This window comes from Sinocyclocheilus anshuiensis, unplaced genomic scaffold (genome assembly GCF_001515605.1).
Source record: "Sinocyclocheilus anshuiensis isolate Anshui unplaced genomic scaffold, SAMN03320099.WGS_v1.1 scaffold117, whole genome shotgun sequence".
NCBI lineage: Eukaryota > Metazoa > Chordata > Actinopteri > Cypriniformes > Cyprinidae > Sinocyclocheilus > Sinocyclocheilus anshuiensis.
The window spans coordinates 2,915,091-2,938,432 of NW_015536624.1; the positions used below are offsets into that span (position 1 = coordinate 2,915,091).

General features: G+C 36.8%; 3 protein-coding genes across 3 annotated transcripts in view; 1 reads left to right on the plus strand and 2 right to left on the minus strand.

The window, feature by feature from the left end:
* Nucleotides 1-11,144: 11,144 nt before the first annotated feature.
* LOC107653273 (putative claudin-24) lies at nucleotides 11,145-11,829 on the minus strand. Its single transcript, XM_016439945.1, is given in 2 exon segments — nucleotides 11,145-11,594; nucleotides 11,596-11,829. Coding segments are annotated over 2 exon segments (663 nt in total). The 5' UTR covers nucleotides 11,809-11,829.
* Nucleotides 11,830-14,053: 2,224 nt separating this feature from the next.
* LOC107704547 (leucine-zipper-like transcriptional regulator 1) lies at nucleotides 14,054-22,446 on the minus strand. Its single transcript, XM_016507497.1, has 20 exons — nucleotides 21,935-22,446; nucleotides 21,782-21,844; nucleotides 21,646-21,702; nucleotides 21,482-21,561; nucleotides 21,298-21,406; nucleotides 21,122-21,202; nucleotides 20,924-20,981; nucleotides 20,140-20,279; nucleotides 19,622-19,823; nucleotides 19,006-19,116; nucleotides 18,803-18,895; nucleotides 18,597-18,692; nucleotides 18,051-18,234; nucleotides 17,451-17,620; nucleotides 17,202-17,358; nucleotides 16,970-17,096; nucleotides 16,362-16,511; nucleotides 15,901-16,006; nucleotides 15,034-15,114; nucleotides 14,054-14,605 (listed from the first exon to the last, which is right to left on the minus strand). The coding sequence occupies exons 1-20, from the start codon at nucleotides 22,102-22,104 to the stop codon at nucleotides 14,489-14,491; spliced, it is 2,352 nt and encodes a 783-aa protein (XP_016362983.1). The 5' UTR covers nucleotides 22,105-22,446; the 3' UTR covers nucleotides 14,054-14,488.
* Nucleotides 22,447-22,944: 498 nt separating this feature from the next.
* The window catches only part of LOC107704563 (DNA polymerase epsilon catalytic subunit A-like), a 47,939-nt gene continuing 47,541 nt past the window's right edge, over nucleotides 22,945-23,342 (plus strand). The window contains 1 exon segment of the mRNA XM_016507521.1: nucleotides 22,945-23,119. Within this exon segment, the coding sequence (XP_016363007.1) occupies nucleotides 23,055-23,119 (65 nt within the window). The 5' untranslated portion in view covers nucleotides 22,945-23,054.

Below are 23,342 nucleotides of genomic sequence, written 5' to 3' on the forward strand. Positions count from 1 at the left end.
GTCTCTCATCCATCCTTCTGTTCAGCTGCCAAGAACTGGAAATGTCCTGTTGTGTCATCCAGTAAATTTGAGTGAATGCTTTTCTAGACTTGTAAGGTGTGACCCCTTCCCACACCCACAACGTACCCTCCACCAGCACACATACACACACACGTTATCACCTGGACTCTGACTGACACGCGAGGACAAAAGCAGTGCTACACAGTGATGTGTGTCCCACAGCCATGACATGAGCACTGGGTGGTTTTAGCAACTACGTAACTCCACAGATGGAAGCATGTGTCAGCAGTTAGACTGTAGATACATGACAGCACTGGTTTTATCACACGGTGTCAATCATTCATTCATTTACTCAAGAAAACAATAAAAAAAACACAGTGAACAACACAGCGGAGTGCCATCTGAGAATTAAAATTGCATTCAACTGAAATTCAAAGAAATTCATATACAAACAAGAGTCATTTTTTACAATTTGCCAAGACAAACTTTCAAAGATGGCTTGTCAAACCTTGTCTTGAAGTATAAAAGTTTAAAAAGTCTTGAAATTTTATAGGCCTTTTTTAAAGAAAGTTATACTCAAATTCATAAAGGATGCAATTAAATTTAACAAAAGTGACAGAAACAACATTTATAATGATACAAAAGATTTCTGTTTCAGATGAATGCTATTCTTTTGCTCTTTTAACACATTTATTTGAATCCTGAAAAAAAGTATCATACTAATAAGCAATGTTTCTTAAGCACCGAATCAGCATATTTGGATGATTTCTGAAGACTGGCGTAATGATGCTGAAAATGTATTCTTGCATCACAGGAATAAATTAGTTAAAAATACATTCAAATAGAAAACAGTTATTTTCAATTTAATAATATTTGACAATATTAATGATATTATTTTTTGAATATAAGAGACCTTTCAAAAACATTAAAAAATCGAACTGATTCCAAACTTTTGAATGGTAGTGTAGGACTACTTGACTTTTATATTATATACTTCTTTATATTTTAGAAATTATCTTTCATTTTATGGACGCAGGATGGAAGAACACTTCATTTCGCAGAATCTATTACCTTTGTTGAATTACTTTGAATTGTTCGATTAACGTCATTCCCATTCAAATGCAACTTCCTGTGGGGTGTGGCCACTTCAGGTACCTATGCAAAATACTCCAGTAAACTTTAACCAATAAAATAAAAAATGATAGATAAATAAATAATAAAGCAATGAGACAAGTAAATGAAACTTCAGTTGCTCTCAGATTGTTCTCCTGAGAAAAAGACCCCAATAATCTCACATTTGTCTCAAAAGAAATTAATGTCTCAAACTGTGCCCAGCATTACCAAGATACCAAATTCTGAAATCACAGGTCAGAAATTTCAAGAACTCAAACGTTTCTCATTAAATTCATCCAAGGTGACAGATCTTCTCAAAACCACCTAACAAGTAACCTCTACACATTAAAAATGTCCCTTTGCAATGATATTTTGAGTCTAAACTTGACTGGCAGATAACGTTTTACTGACCAGCATCTAAAAAAAATCCCTTGAGGTGAATTTGATGCTCAAACAAAAGACACTGGAGTCAGTTCAAACCAAGATTGCAGAAGTTGTCAACAGTCCCTGAGTAAAAAGTGTCTTCTGGTTAAACATTAGGCCATTTGCCCTGATCTCAAGAAGATAAAGTGTCTCCTGATCGAAGGAAGATAAATCAGAGTACGAACACTCACAACAAAGCAGAACCGCACAATGTTTGTCAGCCTTCACCTTGCTCTCTCCTGTTTCCATTCAATGATATCTGTCCCTAGTTTTATTCCACAACACAGTAAACCAGTTGCACTGCAGCCCAGCTGTTTGATCAACATGCTGTAGGAATACAGGCAAAGCATCACAGCATTGTTTGAGTGTTTACACCAGAACATTTACATGTACCCTCAGTCAGGGATGCTATGTACTGTAAGCAGTTGCTGTTTTTAGCTGAATGGATATGCTTTACAAGCAAACAATGACGTGATTGCAATAATTTAGAGACTTGCGTGTCAGGAAACACCATACTGATTATATTGACTAATGATTCCTGCTTATTATTAAAGGGGTCATATGATGCGATTTCAATTTTTCCTTTCTCTTTGGAGTGTTACAAGCTCTTGGTTGATGGCCTGTGATTCACAGCTTCTGAATATTTCAGTGGTTCTCATTCCTATAAAATCAAAAATATATTGCATTTATGACAGGGTGCTCATATAATAACAGTGGTGGACAGTAACGGAGTAGTTTTACTTCGTTACTGTACTTAAGTACATTTTTCAAGTAGTACTTTTACCTTTACTGGAGTAATATTTTATCATACGGATCTGTACTTTTACTCAAGTACTTAATTTGTGTACTTCGTCCACCACTGTCTAATAATAATAAAATAATAATAATAATAATTTAAATAAATAATACAATACAAATAAAATAAAATAAAATCTTTGCATTTGGCAGATGCTATTATCCAAAGCAAGTAGCCAAGGAGCCAATAATATTCGTAATAAATTTAGTAAAGTAAGGTCACAGATCTTTTCGGTAGCCGGTCCAGCACCCAAGGGCCCCCAGGGTCCACCCTTTTAAAGAACAATGTCTGAGCAATAAACATTTCCTTTGTTAATCCCCAAAACTACAATTGCAGACTTGAGTTGTAGTGAGATGTAGAGAGGCTTTTGTTTGACTTTAGTTTATCACTTCGAGCTGCCACAGGATTATTACAGTGCAAATGAAATTCAAATATTGGCTTACAGCTAATCAGATTCCTCATTATGAGCTCTGAAAAGAAGAAACAATCAAATATCATGACCTGATAGTGGCCTTCTGACGTCTTCTGATATTTGACATTTGATGTGTTTTGCATGCTCCTTGAATTCAGCTGAAAGTAGTGTGACTTGCTGTAAGTCTTTTCCATAATCAGAAGTTCACTGAAGTTCAGCACTGATCTGGTTGTGGAATTTAGATGCTAACCTTTAGTACATTGTGGGTTAAGGCACATGCTCATAATTCTAGCTGTTACTAGCACATTTACTTTAACAGTCAAAGCAAATGGTGTTTGAAAAGTATTTGGTCAAAATGCACCATATAGAAAATACATTCTTTCTATTTTTTTTATAAACCACTGGGAAACAAACAGATTACAATTTGCAATTTAAGACTGAACATTCATGGAAGAAATCTTGATATATCCTAAGGATTCTTTCAGAATTCTTCAAGATTTTGTTGTAGTGTAAAACTCAGCAATACTTTCACATCTCTTGCATGTTCGATACACTGAAAAATATTGTAGAATAATTTTCTTTAAAACAGAAATAGCTAGTAAATTTCACAAATAATTAGAAACAAATGACAAGTAACACATTAACATGATATTTTAAAAGTACACAATCAATTGGTATATAATGTGTATTGGTTATATGAATAAATGGTTATAATCATACTTGTTAAACGTACTCCAGTAATCATTATTTACAACTTCAACAAATAATTTTTTACAAAGTACTACATGAAAATATGATATAATTTAATTGAGCAGATTTAGTCATTTGTTTTAAGACACACACACACATATATACAGTGCCTTGCGAAAGTATTCAAACCCCTTATGTTTTCTTATGTTGCAGATGTTAAACTGCTTTAAATTCCTTTTTTCCCCACATCATTCTACACTCCATACACTATAATGACAAAGCAAATAACAGGGTTTTAACATCTTTGCAAATTTATTAAAGATAAAAAAAAAAAGATTCCATTGCATCTGGGACAGTTGAAATTTAGCTCAGGAGCATTAATTTTGCTTGTAAATGTTACCACACTTTGAGTGAAGTTAGCCTGTTGCAAATTAAATTGAATGGGTATGATTTGGAAAGACACACGTCTTAACAAAAGGTCTAACAGCTGAAAATGCATATTAGAGCAAAGACCAAGCCCTGAGGTAAAAAAAAAAAAAAAAACTGGGGAAGAGTTCAGAAAAAATTCTGCTGCATTGAAGGTTCACAGAGGCATGTAGCCTTTATGTATCCATAATGGAAGATGTTTGGAACAACCAGGACTCTTCCTAGAGCTCTTGGCCAAACTGATCAATTGATGGACAAGGGCTTTGGTTAGTGTGGTGACCAAGAACCTGATGGTCACTCTAGTTGAGCTCCATGATTATATGTGAAGATAGAAGAAACCTAAAGAAGGACCAACATCACTGAAAAACTCCACCGATCTGGGCTTTATATTGGTGTGGCCAAACTCAATCCTCTCCTCATTGAAGACGCATAAAAACACACTTGGAATTTAAGAAAAAGCACCTAAAGGACCCTCAGACTGTGAGAAACAAGATTCTCTGGTATGATGAAGCTCAATTCCAAGCATCATGTTTGAAGGAAACCAGCTCTGCTCATCACCTGAAGAGTACCACCCCAAAAGTAAAGTGTGCTGATAGCAGCCTCATGCCGTGGGGCTGTTTTTCAGTGGCAGGGACTGAGGGGCTCGTCAGAGTAGAAGAAAAGCTCAATGCACCAAAATATTGAGATAGCCTTAAAGAAAACCCAGTCCAGAGCATTCAGAACCTCAGACCGGGAAGGAGGTTTACCTTCCAACAGGACAATGACCCTAAGCACACAGCAAGAGTGGCTTATAGACAACTAGGCGGAAGCCAGAGAGAGAGAGTAGAGCTGTTGGTAGTGTTGTGCATTACGTCGCGTTATAGCCTAGCGTGGGGCTTTTCTTTCTTGGTGTTGAGAATCTTGTTGTGCATTCTCGTGATTTCTTAGTCCTTTATTATTTTATGTTACCTACTGTTTTGTTGTTTAAAGTTATCTAGTTAATTTTCTTTCCTTGTCATCCCTGTTAAGTTAAGTTGGCGAGTATGCCGCTATTCTTCTGTATTTTGTAAATATTGTGAATAGCGTGTCTCTCCACCATGAAGGCTGTAGGGATTGGGTGCCGGTTTTCTTTATTGTAATATCGTTCTTTCCTGTTTTTGTGTTAGATAGGGAGTTAGGGAAGAACCCTGTCATTTTGTTTCCTTTTCTTTCACATAGACTAATTAGAGTCCTGGAAACAGTTAGTGATATGTTTTGTTTGTTGTTTTGGCCTTGCCCAATCCCGAAGGGATAGCCTGTTTACGGTGATGCTACAAATGAGACTTAAAAAGGAAAAATAAATTCACCAACACAAAGGTAACAGCGGTTTCAGACTTCTTTATTTATGTTATTTTCCCTGACCCTAGACCAGGGTCGTAACACTAAGTACAGAGTTAAGGGTTTGAATACTTATGCAATGTACTTATTTAAGTTTTTTATTTTTTATAAATGTACAAAGTTGTTACAGTTCTGTTTTTGCTTTGCCATTATGGTGTATGAAGTGTAGATTGATGTGAAATAAAAAGTAATTTAAAGCTTAACATAAGGCTGCAACATAACGCGAATAAAATGAAGGGGTTTGAATACTTTCGTAAGGCACTGTATATTAAGATTGCAGTCACAAAGAGCAATTTCTCTAGATTAAATCTAAATGTAATAGCCTAAATATAAATGTAAAATAAAAGTAAAACTGACTATAGAAATTTCCACAACTTTCAAGAAAAAGTATGCCTTTTCCATGCCTGGAAATCATAGTTTTAAAATTCCTTAAATTCCTCACTGTGAAAAAAAATTATTTTTCCTTTTTTTTTTTTCTACTTCAAAATATGACATTTAATTGAATGTTACATGCCATTTGTTTGTGAAATTTATTAGCAATTTCAGAGTAAAAACTGCTTCTAAACTTTTTTTCAGTGTAGAAAGAAAAACTGAAGCTGAGATAGATGGAGAGAACTAAAGTTTACTTAAGTTCATGCATCATCTGAGATTTCAATGCACTACTATAATACTCCAACGTTGTGGACCTCAAATCTGCACCGATCTACTGTACCTGACCAAACAGCTTCGTTGTGCAAAATTCAGCCTCAGATGTCACATGTATGGAGCTTTCTCTTATCTTATCTGCTAGCAGAAGTTCATTAAATCTGATAAGACACTGTTCCATGCTCTAGCAGATTACAATCTGAATTGCATAACATTGCCAAACTGAGAGTTAATGATCTCTACTCACCTGGTCCAGTCTAAATCAGGTGTGCTCAGAGTTTTCTGCATAAGGCCAGAGGTGTGGAAGCCGCTGAGATGTCACAGGGTATCCAGTCCAATGTTATCTGTGGAGCTGGATTGGTGTTATTCCTCTTTCCTATGGAGAATTCCAGAGCACAGCACTTTCCTCTCCTGCCTCCTCCTCACTCTTTTACTGCAGTAGCCCAAGATCAAGGCACAGTCCCACCACAAATCTCTGACACACACACACACACACACACCAGAAAACAGAGGCGCTTGTAAGAACTGCCCTCTCTTACTCTCTCTCTCTCTCTGCTTTTGTGCTTGGCTTTCATAAACACCCTCTCTTTTTACTCCCTTCTTTCTTTTTTACTCACTCCTGCTCTCTCTCTCTCTCTCTGGCGGAGGTTGGGGATGCAGCAGCAGGACTCTTGCCAGTAACTCAGCTGTATGCAGTATTGATGGAGTTGCTCAGGGATGCTAACACAGCATGAATTTTCCCAGCGCTCCACTTTCCCTTTCGCTCTTCACCCCCTCCTGCACCTCCGTCGCTCCTTTTTGTCACTCCCCCAACCTATCAGTCTGCTTCCTTTGGTTGACCTCTATCTAAATCACTCTGTTCCTATGATCTCTTTTATTCTCCTTAGTTTTATTGAACTTGTTCTCTCTCAAATGTATTACATCGTGGGTCTAATTTGCCGATTAAGCAGATCAAATCTCGGGTTCTTGCTGCATTACTGTATATGCTGCCCCTGTGGATGATCTTTCTACAGATCATTAGCGCTCATTAGTGGCGCTTGCTAAGACTATCACTATTATTTTTGCTCATACTTAGGTTTAGGAATGTGAATGAACCTTTAACCCTGAGTAACGCTGAGTTATGCAGGGGGTTTTCCCATCCTGTCCACAGCACAAAGAGTACAAGAATTAAAAGTTTGTTGTTGAAAATAGGTGTGCTACAATTTTGTAATTAAGAGGATTTTAACTTGATGAATAATAAAAAAGGGCTCTGACTCGGGCCAGTATGCAACAACTTAGAACACCCTAGCATACTAAATACTACATACTAACAACCAAGCTACTACGTAGCAATGGACTAAGAACGATTTTTCATGGCCGATTCCTATTTCAGTTTTTTTTTTACAAGCAAATTGGCCGATTCTGATACTGCTGTGCTTCAAAACATTACTCTTAGACAGAGGTAAGAGGAAAAGAAAATTCCATTGAAACCACCCCCAATTCAATATTTAGGATTTTCTTCCAATATTTCGCTCATAGTGAACAGTGAGCTGCGATGCCTGCTACAGTATTCTCTCCTCTTTGGGTCCATCTTCAGCTTCCCTGGCCTCTGTTAGCAGCCGTTTACAGACTTCGTAATTTTTCTACACAAATGATAATTTGGAAAATGATTGCAATGCAGTTTGTGTGCAATTCCGGTATAGAGATAAAACTATCACAATATTGGCAACCGGCCAATCGCTATACCGGTATTCACCCTTCACCGGGAGTTTGATTGATCCAAACAATCATAACAGCGAATTTGCCAATTTTGTCCGACAGACTAACCATACAGTAGATTAAATTAATGTCTGTGGACTTTGGTGGATCATTTTTGGAGGAAAAATGGTGTGTATTGATGTCTTTTCGTGGTTGAAACAAGATACCTTTCAGCGGTTGAAACAAGATACCTTCTGATGTTCATTCATGTTAATTTATGCTATAACTAGTAAAGAGGAAGAGATGATTGGTTCACATGCCGCTTGAACTGAAACTATTTTTACGTAGAAAACACGCAGTTATAAATGTGAACTGGTGGATCAACAAGAAGATAATGAATTATAAAACTCTAAAGATATAGCCTACACTAAGATATATTTATGTTACTAAATGTTACTTTTGACTCCCCCCCCATACCCCCCACCCCTTTCCCGTATTTTAGTACCCAAATGTTGACAGGAATACAAAAGCCAATCAGAACACCCTGACAACTACACAGCAGCAACATGCTAAAAACATTACGAACACTCTAGCAACTATTTAGCAACACACTAAAAACAGAAAACCCACGTAACTGCATAGCCATGCATTAACAAAACACTCTAACAACTACATAGCAATGTGCTAAAAATCACCCAGAACACCCTAGCAACCATCTACCTAGCAACTATGCACTAACCTTAACAACAAACCCTAATGTAAACGTCTAGATCTTTTCTGCATCGTGTGTATGACTGCCTTTGAAAAAGGAGTAAAAAGATGTCTGACGACACTTACAGTCTAATTATTATTGAAAGGGTCATGAGGCCCTTTTTGCTGTGCTCGTCACAAAGAGGAACCTCTCTGATTTCAAATTCATTAAATATGCTGTCGGATCGGAGAATAGGACACTTCATTTCAGGAGAGGTTGTGACTAAACCTGAAATGATGATTCACTGATTAAAGTTGTGCTTGCCACTTAGATGCAAACAACAGTTTTAGATATCTTTATGTGCAAAAAAAACAGTATGTTGTTGCATTAAAGCAGCAGTAGATACAACCAATGCATTAGGGATTCAGTCTTGCACCAGCAGTCTGTTTTTACTGCTGTCTTCTGACATCTCTGCAGCATCTGCCAGCAGGTTCAATCAAACTCAACTCCATCAGCAAGCAAAGATCCTGGTAGAACATCTACTTGTGAGGCCCTCTGCTGGCAATGGAGGAAAGTCACCAAAAATTAGAGGTGAAGAGCTGAGGAAACATCACCTCAAGGATAAAAGGACAAACATGATAAATCATTTCAGGAGGCACTCATTCCCTTCACCAGACATGGCCTGTCCCAGTGCACAGAGCCATACAGGTCACAGCATATTATATAGAAGATCACAGATCTGATGAATTATGAATTAGCCATATTCCGTGTTATGAATGTTAATGGCTTCTTCCTGTAGATGTGCTTTTCCAGATGGTTTTAACCCCTGTGGAAGGATCGATAGCTTTAGATTTTCAAGGACACAATTGCTTATTGATAAGGTTAGTACCTGGATGGATAGTGATAAATGATTAGTATTTTTGTTTAAAAATGCAAACGTGAGAAATATTGGCGAGTTTAAAAAACACGTGAGTACAATAAAACTTAAAATCTATCAGTTATGATAACATTAGATTAGATATAATTTTATTAATATAATATAGGAATTCAAATATATAATATATATACTGTACACCACCGTTCAAAAGTTTGGGTCGGTAAGGTTTTTTATATTTTTATGGTCACCATTTTATGGCTGCATTTATTTGATCAAAAATACAGTAGAACAGTAATAATGTGAAATATTATTAGAATTGAAAATAACTTTTCTATTTTAATACATTTTAAAATGTAAGTTATTCTTGTAATGACAAAGCTGAATTTTCAGCATCATTACTCCAGTCTTCAGTGTCGCATGATCCTTCAGAAATCATTGCTGATTTGCTGCTCAAGAAGTATTTCATATCATTGTAAACAGTTGTTGTGCTGCTTAATATTTTTGTGAAAACTGATACATTTTTACATTTGTCAAGTTCTTTTGATAAATAGAAAGTTTGAAAGGATTATAAAAATGGTTTATAAAAGGTTTATAACAGTATAATTGACTGATGATGACAGAACATCATCAAATGAACATACAAAACATAAAAAGGAACATTGTCTGATTCTAGACAGTGCACACTTTTTAACACAATTTAACACCTTTATCTCTGCAACGTAGATGTGCTTTCAGATATTAACAAGGGATCATATCAGCAGTTGAGCGCTTAAAGGGGTCATATGATGCGATTTCAATTTTTCCTTTCTCTTTGGAGTGTTACAAGCTCTTGGTGTATAAAGAAGATCTGTAAAGTTGCAAAGACTAAAGTTTCAAATCCAAAGAGATATTCTTTATAAAAGTTAAGAGTCAACCACGTCTACCTAAAACGGCTCGTTCCAACACGCCGCCACATGTCTACGTCACTATGTGGGAAGATTTGCATAATGCCGCCCAAATGTTCACACAAAGAAAGAAGGCGTAACTTTTATTCTCGCTGTAGTATTGTTGTTGCCGCCGCCATGTCATGAAGGCGCTGTGTGTTTCATTGTGAAAGCGAAACTACTTTGTTTGGCCTTCCAAAAGAGGACTCAGTCAGTAACTGACTTCATTATGCTTAGGGATATTCATCCTCACATCGCTCTGAAACTTAAGACTTTCTTTTTTCTGTGGAACATAATAGAAAAACATAAGAAGATGGAATGACAGAATTGTAATTTCTGGGTGAATTATCTCTAAGAACAAATCTTTTACAATTAAAATGTTTTCAGTTCATTTCAGTTTTATGATTATGCACAGAATACAGATCCCAAAAACTTAATTACAAATTTATTCAGACACAAATTATATTCTCAATTTGAAAAACGTGCATTACAGCATTAACCATAATTGACAAATGCTACCATTGATAAAACGTACTGTTAAAAAGTGTCAAATAATGCACACACAAAGAAAAGAAAATAAGATAAAACAAAACAAAACTGATTAAAAACAAATAAAATAATATATATATACTTTTACTATACTAGTTTAAATGTTTTTAAATCTATACCAATATGCCACTGATTTCTTTTCCAAAGAGGGCTTTGAAAGTCTCCTGACAGCTTCAGAAAATGTGAGTAATTCTGTCCAAATGCTTTAAATCATGCATAACATTAATTGAGTTTTTGGTCCAATGCATCAACAGTGCAAATAAATCAGCTGCCATCCCGTACAACCCTTACAAAAAAGATTTTGAGAGTTTTAGTATTCTTTAGGATGACAGCTCACAAATCTCTCAAGTCCGCAGAGATTGATTCTTATGTAAAAGAACTGAAGCATTACTAAAAGTATAATTTAGCTCTCAAGGGGATGAATAAATATGAAAAATCGCCATGCAAGTAACTCCTCTGATGCAATTGCAACGCTGATTAAAACAAATTCGATATTTCATGATAAATCTGGCATGATTGTTTAGTAAAGCTGAGTGAATATTTCCAGCCTTAAGATGAAATCTAAGCTATATGATTTCCGTCTTTCTGTAATGCTGAGCTCTCGGGCGTTGTTCTTGATTGCGAGCGAGAATTTTACTTTGCAGCTTTGCCTCATGATCGCCCATGCAAACAGCAACAAAAAGAAAAGCCCCTCCAACAACTAAAAGAAGTCCAGCAAACCAGGCAGAAAACATGGCCTCTCCATACTCCCATCTGGGCATCACATCCGGAAGATTCTCATCCCAGAACTTCACTACCATTATGTACGCCATTAGCGAAACAGGTGCAAGGGTCGTGATCCCCGACACAACGATAAACACTCCACCGAGGATGAGCAGCGTCCTCTTCATCCTCTCCCGCGCGGCACCAATCTCAACACCTTGGAGTCCGAAAAAAGCAGCCGCCACACCGAGGAATCCCGTCGCGATGGAAATGCACATGAGAACCCGTGAAGCTAAAGTGTCTAGTGGAAGGGCTGAAAAAAGACTCGAAGGCTTTGCAGTGAATGCCAACTTCCTCTGTGTAGATACACATGTGCCAGAGACCCTCATACCAGTTCTCCATCTCATTCAGATCCGAGTTCATCGTCTTCCATAGTGGCAGGAAGGTTGTAATAAAGGTTGTGACTAAACCTCCGAAGGACACAAAGAGCGAAGCTCTCTGGACAAACTTAGTGGTGAACAGCGCCATGTTAACACTTGTCTGTTCTCTTGCTTTGTCTGTCTGTCCATCTGAGATTTTCAACCCGTACATCTTGTCTAGTCTGGCTCCTCCTTTGCTTTAATAAAAACCCACCTGTTCTTGCCGAATAATCCAGCAGCCCTTCACAACGGCAGGACTGTTTTTCAAACTGATGAATATCTTTACGGAGGACAATAACTGCTTTTTAAAGAGGAAATACGATATGTCCAGTTTTAAGTCTGCGCAGGAAGCCTGAACAGAGCGCAATAAGACTTTATTGAGACTGAGGGAGAAGAAAAGAAGGAATTAGAAAGAGCTTCAAAGAAACCTCTGGTGAAATGTGTTAAAGGAGTCTTTTTCCTTTCTAATTGTAGCTGATGATAACTCAGAAGTGATACTAAAGAGTTTTAGGATGCTGTAACTCAGGATGTATCAGGGTAACAGCTGAATGAATGATAGTTTGATTTGAGAACACTATGTACCACAGGTTTTTTTTCTCTGAAGCTCCTCTGATATTCGGAGATCAGTGGTTGGAAATCGGACACCTTGTCCTATGCTGAGCTGAGCTCATCCATACCTCAACCATTTGTCCTTGAACACCAAATGTGGATATCTTCCTCTTTATGTATAATAGGCTAGATTTAAAGGTGGCACAACCTCATTCCATACATTACCATTCAAATTTGGGGTCAGTATGACCTATTTTTAAGAATTAACACTCTTTTTCAGCAAGTATGTATCAAATTCAACATTGATAATAAGAAAAGTTTCTTTAGTAACAAATCAGCATATTAGTTTTACAATCCAAAAAGGAAGGTTCATCCAAAAAAAAGTCCTCTATCCATAATAGATATCCATAAAGTGGTCTCGTCTGAATCAGGAGAGAAATATGCACAGATCAAGCACCGTTTACAAGTGAAAGCAGAGCAAAACAGTTCTAAACAAATTTGTTGGTGGATTTTGCAACAGGGAATGGACTTTTTCCACTGAAGAAAGCATTATTGGACTCATATTTTGGTCAGAAGCAACCATTTAAAGTAAAAATGTCTTGCATTTGTTTATTTAAACACACTTTTAACAAGACATTAATTGATAAACTGAAGTGATATGGATTGCTTGGGGATTATTGTGATTTTTTTTAATCAGCTGTTTAGACTGATTCTGACGGCACCCATTCACTGCAGAGGATCCATTGGTAAGCAAGTGATATAATGCTACATTTCTCCAAACCTGTTCTGATGAAGAAACAAACTCAACATCTTTGACAGCCTGAATTTTCAGCAAATTTTCATTTTTTTGTGAACTATTCCTTTAATTTAACCCTAACCTTCTGATGAAAACAAAACAGTAAAACTAGTTAGTGTGAAAGGGCCTCTTCAGTCAACTCTAAAATTATGCTAATATTCCGAGACATGTTTAATCACTAACAATGCCAGATAATAATAAAGTCTGATCTTTGAGGCTGTGTGGCCTGAGAGATGCCCAGGTGCGGTTGCAGCTCCTGATCCCCTTTGTGCTGCTATCCAAAACCTTTCATTTTTCTTTCATCACCCCTGTCACAGGCTCAGCTTTTATGGCGTTCCGTTTAAACTGACAGCAAACAGCATTTCAGATGATAATGTTTATATTTTGTTCCAAATTGTTTGAGGACATCAATGATTTTGACTTTTTAGTGAAGTATTACGCATACTATTTGAATAATCGTTTCATTAAAGGTGCTGTATGTGATTTTAGACATTTTGCTTCATGAACTCTTCTCCAAAACCTTACACTTTTCTTACTGGATAAAAAGCACAAGTTGTTTAAAGAGTAGAACTCTCTCCGTACACTAACTACAGCTAAAAATACAATCTTAGTTCATTGGAAAGACAGAACAAAGTTATCGACAAACCTCTGGTTTAATCTTCTAATAACACATTGCAATATGGAAAAACTTACAGCATCTATAAAATCTAAGATTGAAATTTTTAGTCTTGTCTGGTCTGTGTTGTGTATTTATGTCCTTATGTCTTTATGTGTATATATATATATATATATATATATATATATATGTGTGTTTTTTTTACCAGAATCTAATGAAATCAACCACTGAAGAATATCGAAAGAATTATTCAAAGTAAAACATCTGGACTCATTATAGTAATTTAGAAGGAAAATTTTCATAACTGTCATAAAAAAAGGCAAAAAAGAAATACGGGGGCCCTAAAATGGGTTCATTTTCATTATGCAATATATATATATTTTTTTCCTTTGAATTTTGAAATGAAAAATGACCTGGACATTTTTTTGTGAGATTAACCCTAACGGGAGTGTTTTTTCAAAGCTTAATTTATGTGGGATACATAGTTATATGTCTAATTAAACAACATTGTTGGCCGTCGACTGATTTGATGTGCTCTACCAAATAAAGGTATTTGTCCAAAATATATGCACATTAAAATAAATGTAAATGTGAGTCTAACTTTTAGAAATTTTATGATCATCCAGCATATCTCTCATACACAATTTGGTAAATAAAATCTAGGGGAACGTGAAGCAGCAAACAGGACCCAATCTCATGGAGGAGGGGTGTGAGGCAGGATTATATGGGCTGGGAGGAGGTGCTGGATGAAAAGGGAAGGAAATGGAGCGGAAGCGTAAATGAAAAAGTCCATAAGGGATGGGATGGGGCATGAAAGGGGAGGAGAGACTATATATCAGAGCTCATCTCAGTGCACTGTTTGTCTGATATGTGGGATGCCAGCGAGTCAATGATGTCCAACAGCAGCGGTTGGCTGAGCGATCGCAGGTTGGGGAGCTTGGACACCTTCAGGGAAGGAAGGAGAACCAAAGAAATAAATGGTAAACAACACAGGCCATGCAAGAGACCGCAAATAAACAGCCAAAAAGAAACTGATAAGCTAACAGGACCAAATAGACCGGAATGTCAAATGTGTTTGGGGAATTATGTTCACAAAAGGCACTCACTGGCATTTAAACATACTAGAATTGTTTGGTGTAACCAAAAGTGGGACAATTTACACATACTGAAGTTAATTTATTCTATTGAATAGGCCTAAATGCATATCAAACACCCAAGTCTTACATAATAAAAAGCCTTTATGAATGCAGTATTGTATACATTTAATAGCTTGTAGAGGTTATCCATGTCGCACTGAATGTCTTGGTGACGTGTTTTTAGCCGTGGCGAGGCAGCCAGCACACGCTCAGAGCTGTGGTCAATAGCACACCCACCTTGGTGAACTGATGGACAATAATATGCAGGCAGTGTTTCTTCATATCCAGAGCTTGAGTCTTATCAGCCGCTTCCAAGATCTAAGGATGAAGAAAGGATGATAGCATGTGACTGCTGTTTTTGATCATCAAATGTTATGATATTCAGTACAGTTCAAAAGTTGATAGGATTCAACATTTTACAAAAATACAGTAAAGTTATTTTGTGAAATATGGTTGCAATTTAAAATAGATGTTTTACATTTTAATGCATTTTAAAATGTAATTTATTACATTGCTGAATTTTTAGCATCATTACTCGTCTTCAGTGTCACATGATCCTTCAGAAATCATTCTAATATGATGATTTGCTGCTCAAGAAACATTTCTTATCATCAAAGTTGAAAACAGTTTTGCTTAATATTTTTGTGGAAACCCTGATACAGGATTATTTGATGAACAGAAAGTTAAAAAGAACAGCATTTAATATATGATGGACATAATCCATAATATCCCTTCCATCAGTAAAAAAACAAAAAATTCATCTCCTGTTGTCCATCTACAAATTCTACCAACATATTTGAATTGTTCAGGACTGTTTATACTAGTTAACAATACAAATCTGTGTATATTTCTCTCCTGATTCAGATTAAATGACGTTTTCCACTGGAAAAAAGCAGTTAAAAAGTTAAATTACTGTAAAGATGGATTTGTTTCTTACAAACACAGCTTTTGGCTTCACAAGACATTAATTGATGGACTGGAGTCGTGCAGATTACTTGTGGATTATGTTTTTTTTTTTTTCAGCTTTTTGGACTCTCATTCTAACAGCACCCATTCACTACAGAGGATCCATTGGTGAGCAAGAGATGGAATGTGAGCAAGTACCTGCAAGACATTTTCTACAGTAACGTTCATCTCCAGATTTTGCTTGCAGTAGGCCTGAAGTCTGTTGTTGGAGAAACCATAGTAATAAGGTGCTGCAAACAGGTATCTGTACGCTAGTTAAGGACATAAAAATAATTAAAAAAATTGATAAAGCTCAGGTCACTTCCATTTAAAACTATGGATTTCTTCCATCTGTTTTATCATCCCCCAAAGAAAAATTGCTGATCGTAAAGTAACAGCACATCTCTCATTAACAGCTACACTATTTGAGGCACCGATCAAGTCTCTTGCATGTGGGATGAGTTTTGTCCAAATATTTGATGTGACATTTGTTCAAATATGTGATATTAATAGTAATAATAAAAGGGGATCCAAAGCAATACAACGTATTGTGCATGCAACCAGAAATAAAGATTGCATACAATACAAAATTGGGGCACATGAAGCAGTAAAAAGGATACAGGGAGTCCTCTGGAGGCATGTTGACGTCCCCATAATAAATGTAGCGCAGCATGGACTCAAAGGCCTGTGTACTAGGAACCATCTCACCTATTGAAATGTTCACCTGCCCGTCCTCTGGCATGAAGGAGCGGAACATGGCCTCAAAATAACTGTCAAAGAATTGAGGCAGCAATCAACTGGTAAATTATTCATAGTCAAAGTTAAAAATGTAAATAAAATAAAAATCATTTTCGCTTGTACTAAATATTTCAGTATATTTTCATTCAGTTTAAACTGAAGTACTAAAATGACTAAAACTTAAACTGTAACTAATCTAAAACTGAAAATAAAAAATTACATAAAACTGACAAAAAACAGACAAAATTACTAAACTTGGAAAATATAAAAATATAAACCAATTCAAAACATTAACATGTACTATAATACTATACCATGATTTACCTGATTCATTAAACTTAAAAATATAGTATGGAAAAAAGAAAATACTGTGGAAGTCAATAGCTACTGCTAACTGTTTGGTTGAACCTCATTTTTGGATGAACTATCCCTTTAATACTTTAAATGCAAAGCGATTCTTTGTCGAGGCCCTGGTGACTATCGTCATTACCTGGAGCGAGCAGCAAGTATGGCCTTATGTGCAGGGCGCGGATGACCATCTAGCAAAAGGATGATGTCACAGAACTCATGGCCCGCCCCCTCCAGACAAGCCTTCATGTCCTGTACCAGAGACGTGCCTGAAACAAAATAATTTTTTGGAGCTATATCCCCTATTTTGGATCTGTCCTGAAAGCTTGAGTGCTTACAGAGAAAGGACAAAAAGACAATGTGGTTATTATTACCTATATCCACCGGCTGATCCGAATAGACTCTGGGAGGAGGCTGCTGTTTGCGTCTCACTATCTCCACGATTAGCGGAGTGGACAGGTGCTCAAACTCTTTGGTCATGATCACCTGGTTGAAGTGACTCTCCTTCACCACAAAGTTCAGGCAGTGTTCCTGGGGGTGGAAATAAATAGAGATACAGAAGAGAATCTGACTTTCTGACAAGGACATTTTCTGTGATCAGGTGTGTGTTACTTCAACTTTACCTTGAGCTGGTCCAGCTGAAGTTTGTTTGCGTTTTCACACACACTGAGGACATTCTGCAGATCGACCGATGCCTCAATGTACTGCACACAGAGCTGCTCCAGTCTGGACAGTTTAAAACTCAGAGCGAGTTTATAAACGTCCATGATCAACAGCACATCCTGGACATGACCTTTTGAGAGACAGGAAGAATTAAAATAGTGCCCTGAGACACACTCTATGCCTTTTATTAAAGGGGTCATATGATGCTATTTCAATTTTTCCTTTCTCTTTGGAGTGTTACAAGCTCTTGGTGCATAAAGAAGATTACAGAAGACCTAAGGAAGCCCGTTTCCGCCACAGTCTAAAAAAAAAAATTGAAAATGGAATTGAAAACTTTTATCTCACAATTGTGAGTTTATATCTCATGACTCTCATAATTGCTAGCTTATATCTTGCAATTATGAATTTTGTATTTTGCAACTCTGAAAAGTCCAAATTGTGAAATCTAAACATATAAAAGTCAGAATTGTGAGATATGTTGCAATAGCTTTTTTTACTTTTTTGTGGCAGAAAGAAGCTTCCATACATCTGAAGATAAACAGGTGTTCAGTGTAACTTACCTCTACGTGGGTACTGTATCTTATCAGTGTACAGGAACTGCATTAAAACCTCAAATGGTTGCGCGTCTGCCTCTCTGATTGACACTTCCAATAAAGGAGGACCCCTTGAGGACCTTCCAGAGCTGTCCTTCTGACTGCCTGAGCCAGACTCTTCACTCTCCTCATTGCATTCCAGTTTACTCTTCTACAAAAAAGTTTACATTCTGATTAGCCAAACGGAAACTGTTTTGGCCAGGAATTTGCATTCCTTATTCTAATGAAAGAATATTTAGAATTTAAAAAATAAACAATGCAAATAATAATAGTGCAAGTTAAACATATAAAAACAAATCTATAAAACGATCTATAAAAACAATATATATGTAATAAACACAATAATATTTATTAAAATAAATAATGGCACAAACCACAGAATTTGACATTAGGGTAAATGTGTACATATTTTATTTCTAATTTTTGCCTAAAAATTATGCCTTTTATTATAATTGTGCACCTTTAAATGCATGTATACCTACAATCAAAAATAGAAATGAAAATGAAATGGACCTGTTTCTGTCGATCTCTTGCCTGTAGAATCTTCTTACGGAGCCACTTACAGCGAGCTGTTACAATGGCAATATGACCCAGGACCTTCTCCTCCCTCTGTAAACAGAAACAGTTTCGAAAAGGCGATTTATTGCTAACACTAAAATGTAGCCCAATTATTTAGAATGACAGTGTGTATCAGATATGTTTTTCCAGGACAAACTAACCTCTCCCAAGATAAACTCTACATCACAGAACTGACGGTTTTCCCACAGTTTGCCATAGTCCTCATGAAGTGTGCACTTTGGATAACAAGAAAACTAGGACAAAAGGTAATAAAGCAAAGACCAGTTAGAATAATATAGTATTATTCAGTATTAATCAGTTGCATTAGATGAAGCAGATGTATTTCTGGTGGTCAAGCCCTTACCTGAAATCTGTACATTTCTCCACTGCGCACATTATTGTCCACGGTCCCCCCAAAGATGTACATGGCATCATGGATAACAGCCGCTGCATGGAACAGCCTCCCACTTGGCATCTGAGAGAAGTTAGCATGACAGTTCAAAATTATAGATTACACACCACAAACCAAAAGGTAAACCCTTTTTCCGCCAAACTACAGGGAAACTTAACTCAAAATTAAAACATCCGCAGTTAGGTCATGAATGCTTATGATGTTGTTATGAATTTATTGGTACTGCCAAAGCTATAACTGTTCAGATGTATTTCATATACAATCTGAATTAATTAAACTGCATGCGTTTCATATGGTTACAAACAATATATTTTTTCAGCATTCTCTGATGAACAATATTATGAAAAAAAATATTTGTACCATTCTAAATGCCTTTACGGTCACTGTCAATTTAATGCATAGGCTAATTGCTGAATAAAAGTAGTCCATTCAAAAAAAAAATCTTACTGACCTCAAACTTTTGAAATGTGATGTATGTTATCAAACATTTATTTTCAATGGGTATTAATAGATTTGTTGTAATTATGTTAACTGGTGTCAAATTCTTCTGTATTCTATTCTCTTATACCTCGCTGTCCGTGCTGGGCTGAATGACCTCCCATGTCTGTGAGTCCACATCATAGCAGTGCAGTTCATTGGGTAAAGTGTTGTCTGCCGCCCCTCCAAACACATACAGGTGACGGTCAAACGCCACCATGGTGTGTCCATAGCGTCTCTGAGGGGGCGGAGGGGAGCCACGCAGTAAGTGCTCAGTTGGAATACGGGTCCATCTGAAGAAAAAACACATGGCTAATTAATTTCAAAAAATGTATCGTTCCTCTTTATGTAACATGAAACTGAACTGAGCTGAATAATGACACTGCTGTCTTCAGCAGAGCTGCATTATAGGTGAAACTGACATTAGTTCATGATTGATGAACGCTTCCACAATTACTTTATTTTTTATGTTTATTACTGTGAAGCTTCTTTGAAACCATCTGTATTGTATAAAGCGCTATCAAAATAAATGTGACTTGACATCATCCAAATTTGTGTGCATATTACACATAAAATTATATTTATCAATGTCCTCTCTCCCATGCTCACATGTGGCCTTTGAATTCAAACTGAAAGAGGTTGTTGGTGATCTTGGCTCCACTTTGGCCGGAGAAGACAAACATCTTATCCTGACATACAGCTACTGGGAAGTTACAACAGGAAGGTGGGATTTCACCGCTTTGTTCAATCTAAAGGAAACAAAGAAAACGGTAAATCAGAAACAGTCCAACATGGTATATGTTCACTGGCAGGGAATGAAGTTATTGTGTATGTTCTGAGAGACTGTTAATGATTTATTGGGATTATAAAAAATGTGTGGGTGGATTTGTACCATTATAGGCTGGTTGTTTTCACACACTGCGGCCACACAACTGTGTTCAAACACCTTATTAAAGTGATTTTGGCATAATAGGTCCCCTTTAAGGTGAACACAAACCCTTACGTAAAAGTAACAGCCCTGCATCTTGAAAAAAAAAATGTTGATTTGCAAAAAAGGCATAATATTACCTAATTTGATTATAAGGAGTTCAAAAATGTCAATAAAAACTTTCCATCATGAATAGTTTTTAAGAAATGTTCAAATAATGCAGTTAATGTCAAACAACTTTACAAAATCTGTCCTTTTCTGTTGCTGTTTGGATGCTGACACCTACAGATTTAGCAGAAAACATCTGGGTCTTGTTTGCATTTTCTTCTGTTACTGGCCATAATTCTACGATTGATATCAGGGTTAGGCATAAAATAATGTCTTCAGAATCATTCATGCATGTGAAAATTGGTGTAATAATTAGACAATCCTGTTTTTGAATGAAACTTATGCAAACATAGTCACCTCTTCCCAGTATGCCTGCTCACGATCCTGAAGACTGATGGTCCACATGTCATTTAGCCTGTTAAAAAAACAAAAAAGGGTTCATAGAATAACATTTCAAAAAATCCCTTAGTTTTATGTTGAAATAGAATTGTTAACGTTACAACATATTTATATTTGCCATTCAAAGCTGTGTAAAGATAGGATTAATACACTTGCCTGGCATTCCCATCATATCCAGCAAAAATCCACAGTTTGTCATTATAGACCGTCGCTCCATGAGCTGATCTGGCAACCAGACTGGAACATAAAATACAAAAAAGAAAAAAGCATTAAAAACAAAATTGTGTGTCAAGACAGGCTATAACACAATTCTGAGAATCAATATGGTTTACCGTCCCTCCACCTTCCATTCTGTCCACTGCCCGGTGGCAAACTTGTACTCAAATAGATCATTTTTGTTTTTCAAGTTAGAGTTTGAATAGATGTCTCCAGTGTAGCCACCTAAAATACAAGCAGAAAAACATTACACACACAGGAAAGAAAAACACGACATTGAAAGGCACACTAAAAACCTACCAAACACAAACATGCTGCTTCCATACACAACAGCAGAGTGGTGGTATCTTGGCGCTGGTGGGGTGCCAGTAGTAAATGCCCTATTTAATGACATAAATCGATATAAGAGGCTACATAAAACAAGTTTAAGCACATTAACCTTGCGACTATCATACAACACTCACCGACACCATGAGCAGTCCTTCACGTCAAACCGCAACAAGTCATTAAGCATGTTCTTGCTGGAAGAAATAATCACACATATGAGATCCTTCTGTGCGTTTTAGAGTGTAAGAAAAGTAAGGGAAAACAAATGCTCACCCATTGTCTCCTCCAAAGACGTAGATGGCATCTCTGTATGCCACAACAGTGTGTTTGCTACGCCTGCAAGAAACAAAACTCAGCTTTTACTATTGAAATCATCTAGCTAAAAAATGGAGAACAACTGTTGTAAAGAATAAATAAACAGTGTACCTTGCACCCACAAACTCATCACATGGTGGCAGCCTCCTCCAGCGGTGGACGGTCTCAAAAGGCCCGAAGTTGAGTGTCAAATACTCAACACTGTCAGAGCAGCTGTGGTCAAAATCAACACTGGGAGCCACTTTGGATTTACAAGACATGGCTTCAGGAAACCATGGCATCCAGTTCACATCTAACAAGGTTGAGTCCAGCCGAAGGACCAAGTTTAGAACGAAAAAAAATCTAATTTGTTTCCAAGCTGTTTGACTGTTTGGTTCGTTTCTGGTTCATCTGAATCCTATTGCCCAAAAGATGATGATTGTTTACTAGCTATAACTGTATATGATCATATGCCACGGCTTGTAATCCTCTAAAAGTTTAATAGAAATCGTAATATAAAAAGAACGAGAAATATCAAACTTCAACGCGTCGATAGAAAGAAATAATATTATGAAATATATATATAAATAAGATTTGCATCTCTTTCAGCTTTTCTGATCTAAGCGTCGAGGGAGGAGACGAGATTACCTGACATGCGCAGACTCGCGGCTTGCTTTGAATGGAGGAGAGCGCACTAGACGTCATCAACAACATAAAAACACCTAAATGAATTGCACATATTTTTATTTATCACAATTTCGTTTTATTACCAAAGCGTAGTTTTTTTATTCTTAGATGTGCTCAAATAAAAATAAAATTAAGTAAACGTAGAGCATACGTGGTAACGTACGCGTGAGGTTGCATTTTCATTGGTTGACGTTTTGAGGGGCGGGAGCGAAGCAGGAAGGTGACTGGAGCTCGCGGCAACAACAACACAAAACGCGCCAAATTTCTATGGTGGAGGCACAGTGTGAGCAACGGAAATATATATATATATATATATATATATTTACAGTAGCATTCTATGTACCAGTAACAACGCGAATTGTATGAAAATGTATAAGGAGATATGATGTTTCATCGTTGTTGGTAGGATATTAGTGATATTCATGCGAGCAGCAAGTCTAATATTAACTCGCGTTGAAAGTGTGTGAAGACAGGGGACCCGTCGAGTTGTGTACAGTAAAGCTGTTAACTAACTAGTTCTCCTCTATTTAGGGACTGATTTGAGTCTTGCAGATTCTCGTCAGCTATGGTTTTACAAAACAGTGGGCGATATAAAGCAGACCGAGGTGGTGGAGATCAGGACAACCAGCAGTAAGTTCATAATGTTGACATATTTCAGCCTATGTAGTTTAAAGGGGTCATATGATGCTTTTTTAAAGATCATTATTTTGTGTATTTGGTGTAACAGAATATGTTGAGTGCTTTTGTGCTTTTGCTTTCGCCTAGAAACACACAGCTTCTCCCTGACATGGCTGCTTCAACACTAACTGCGGTTACTGAAACCACGCCTTCTTTCTTTGCGTGCACATTTGGG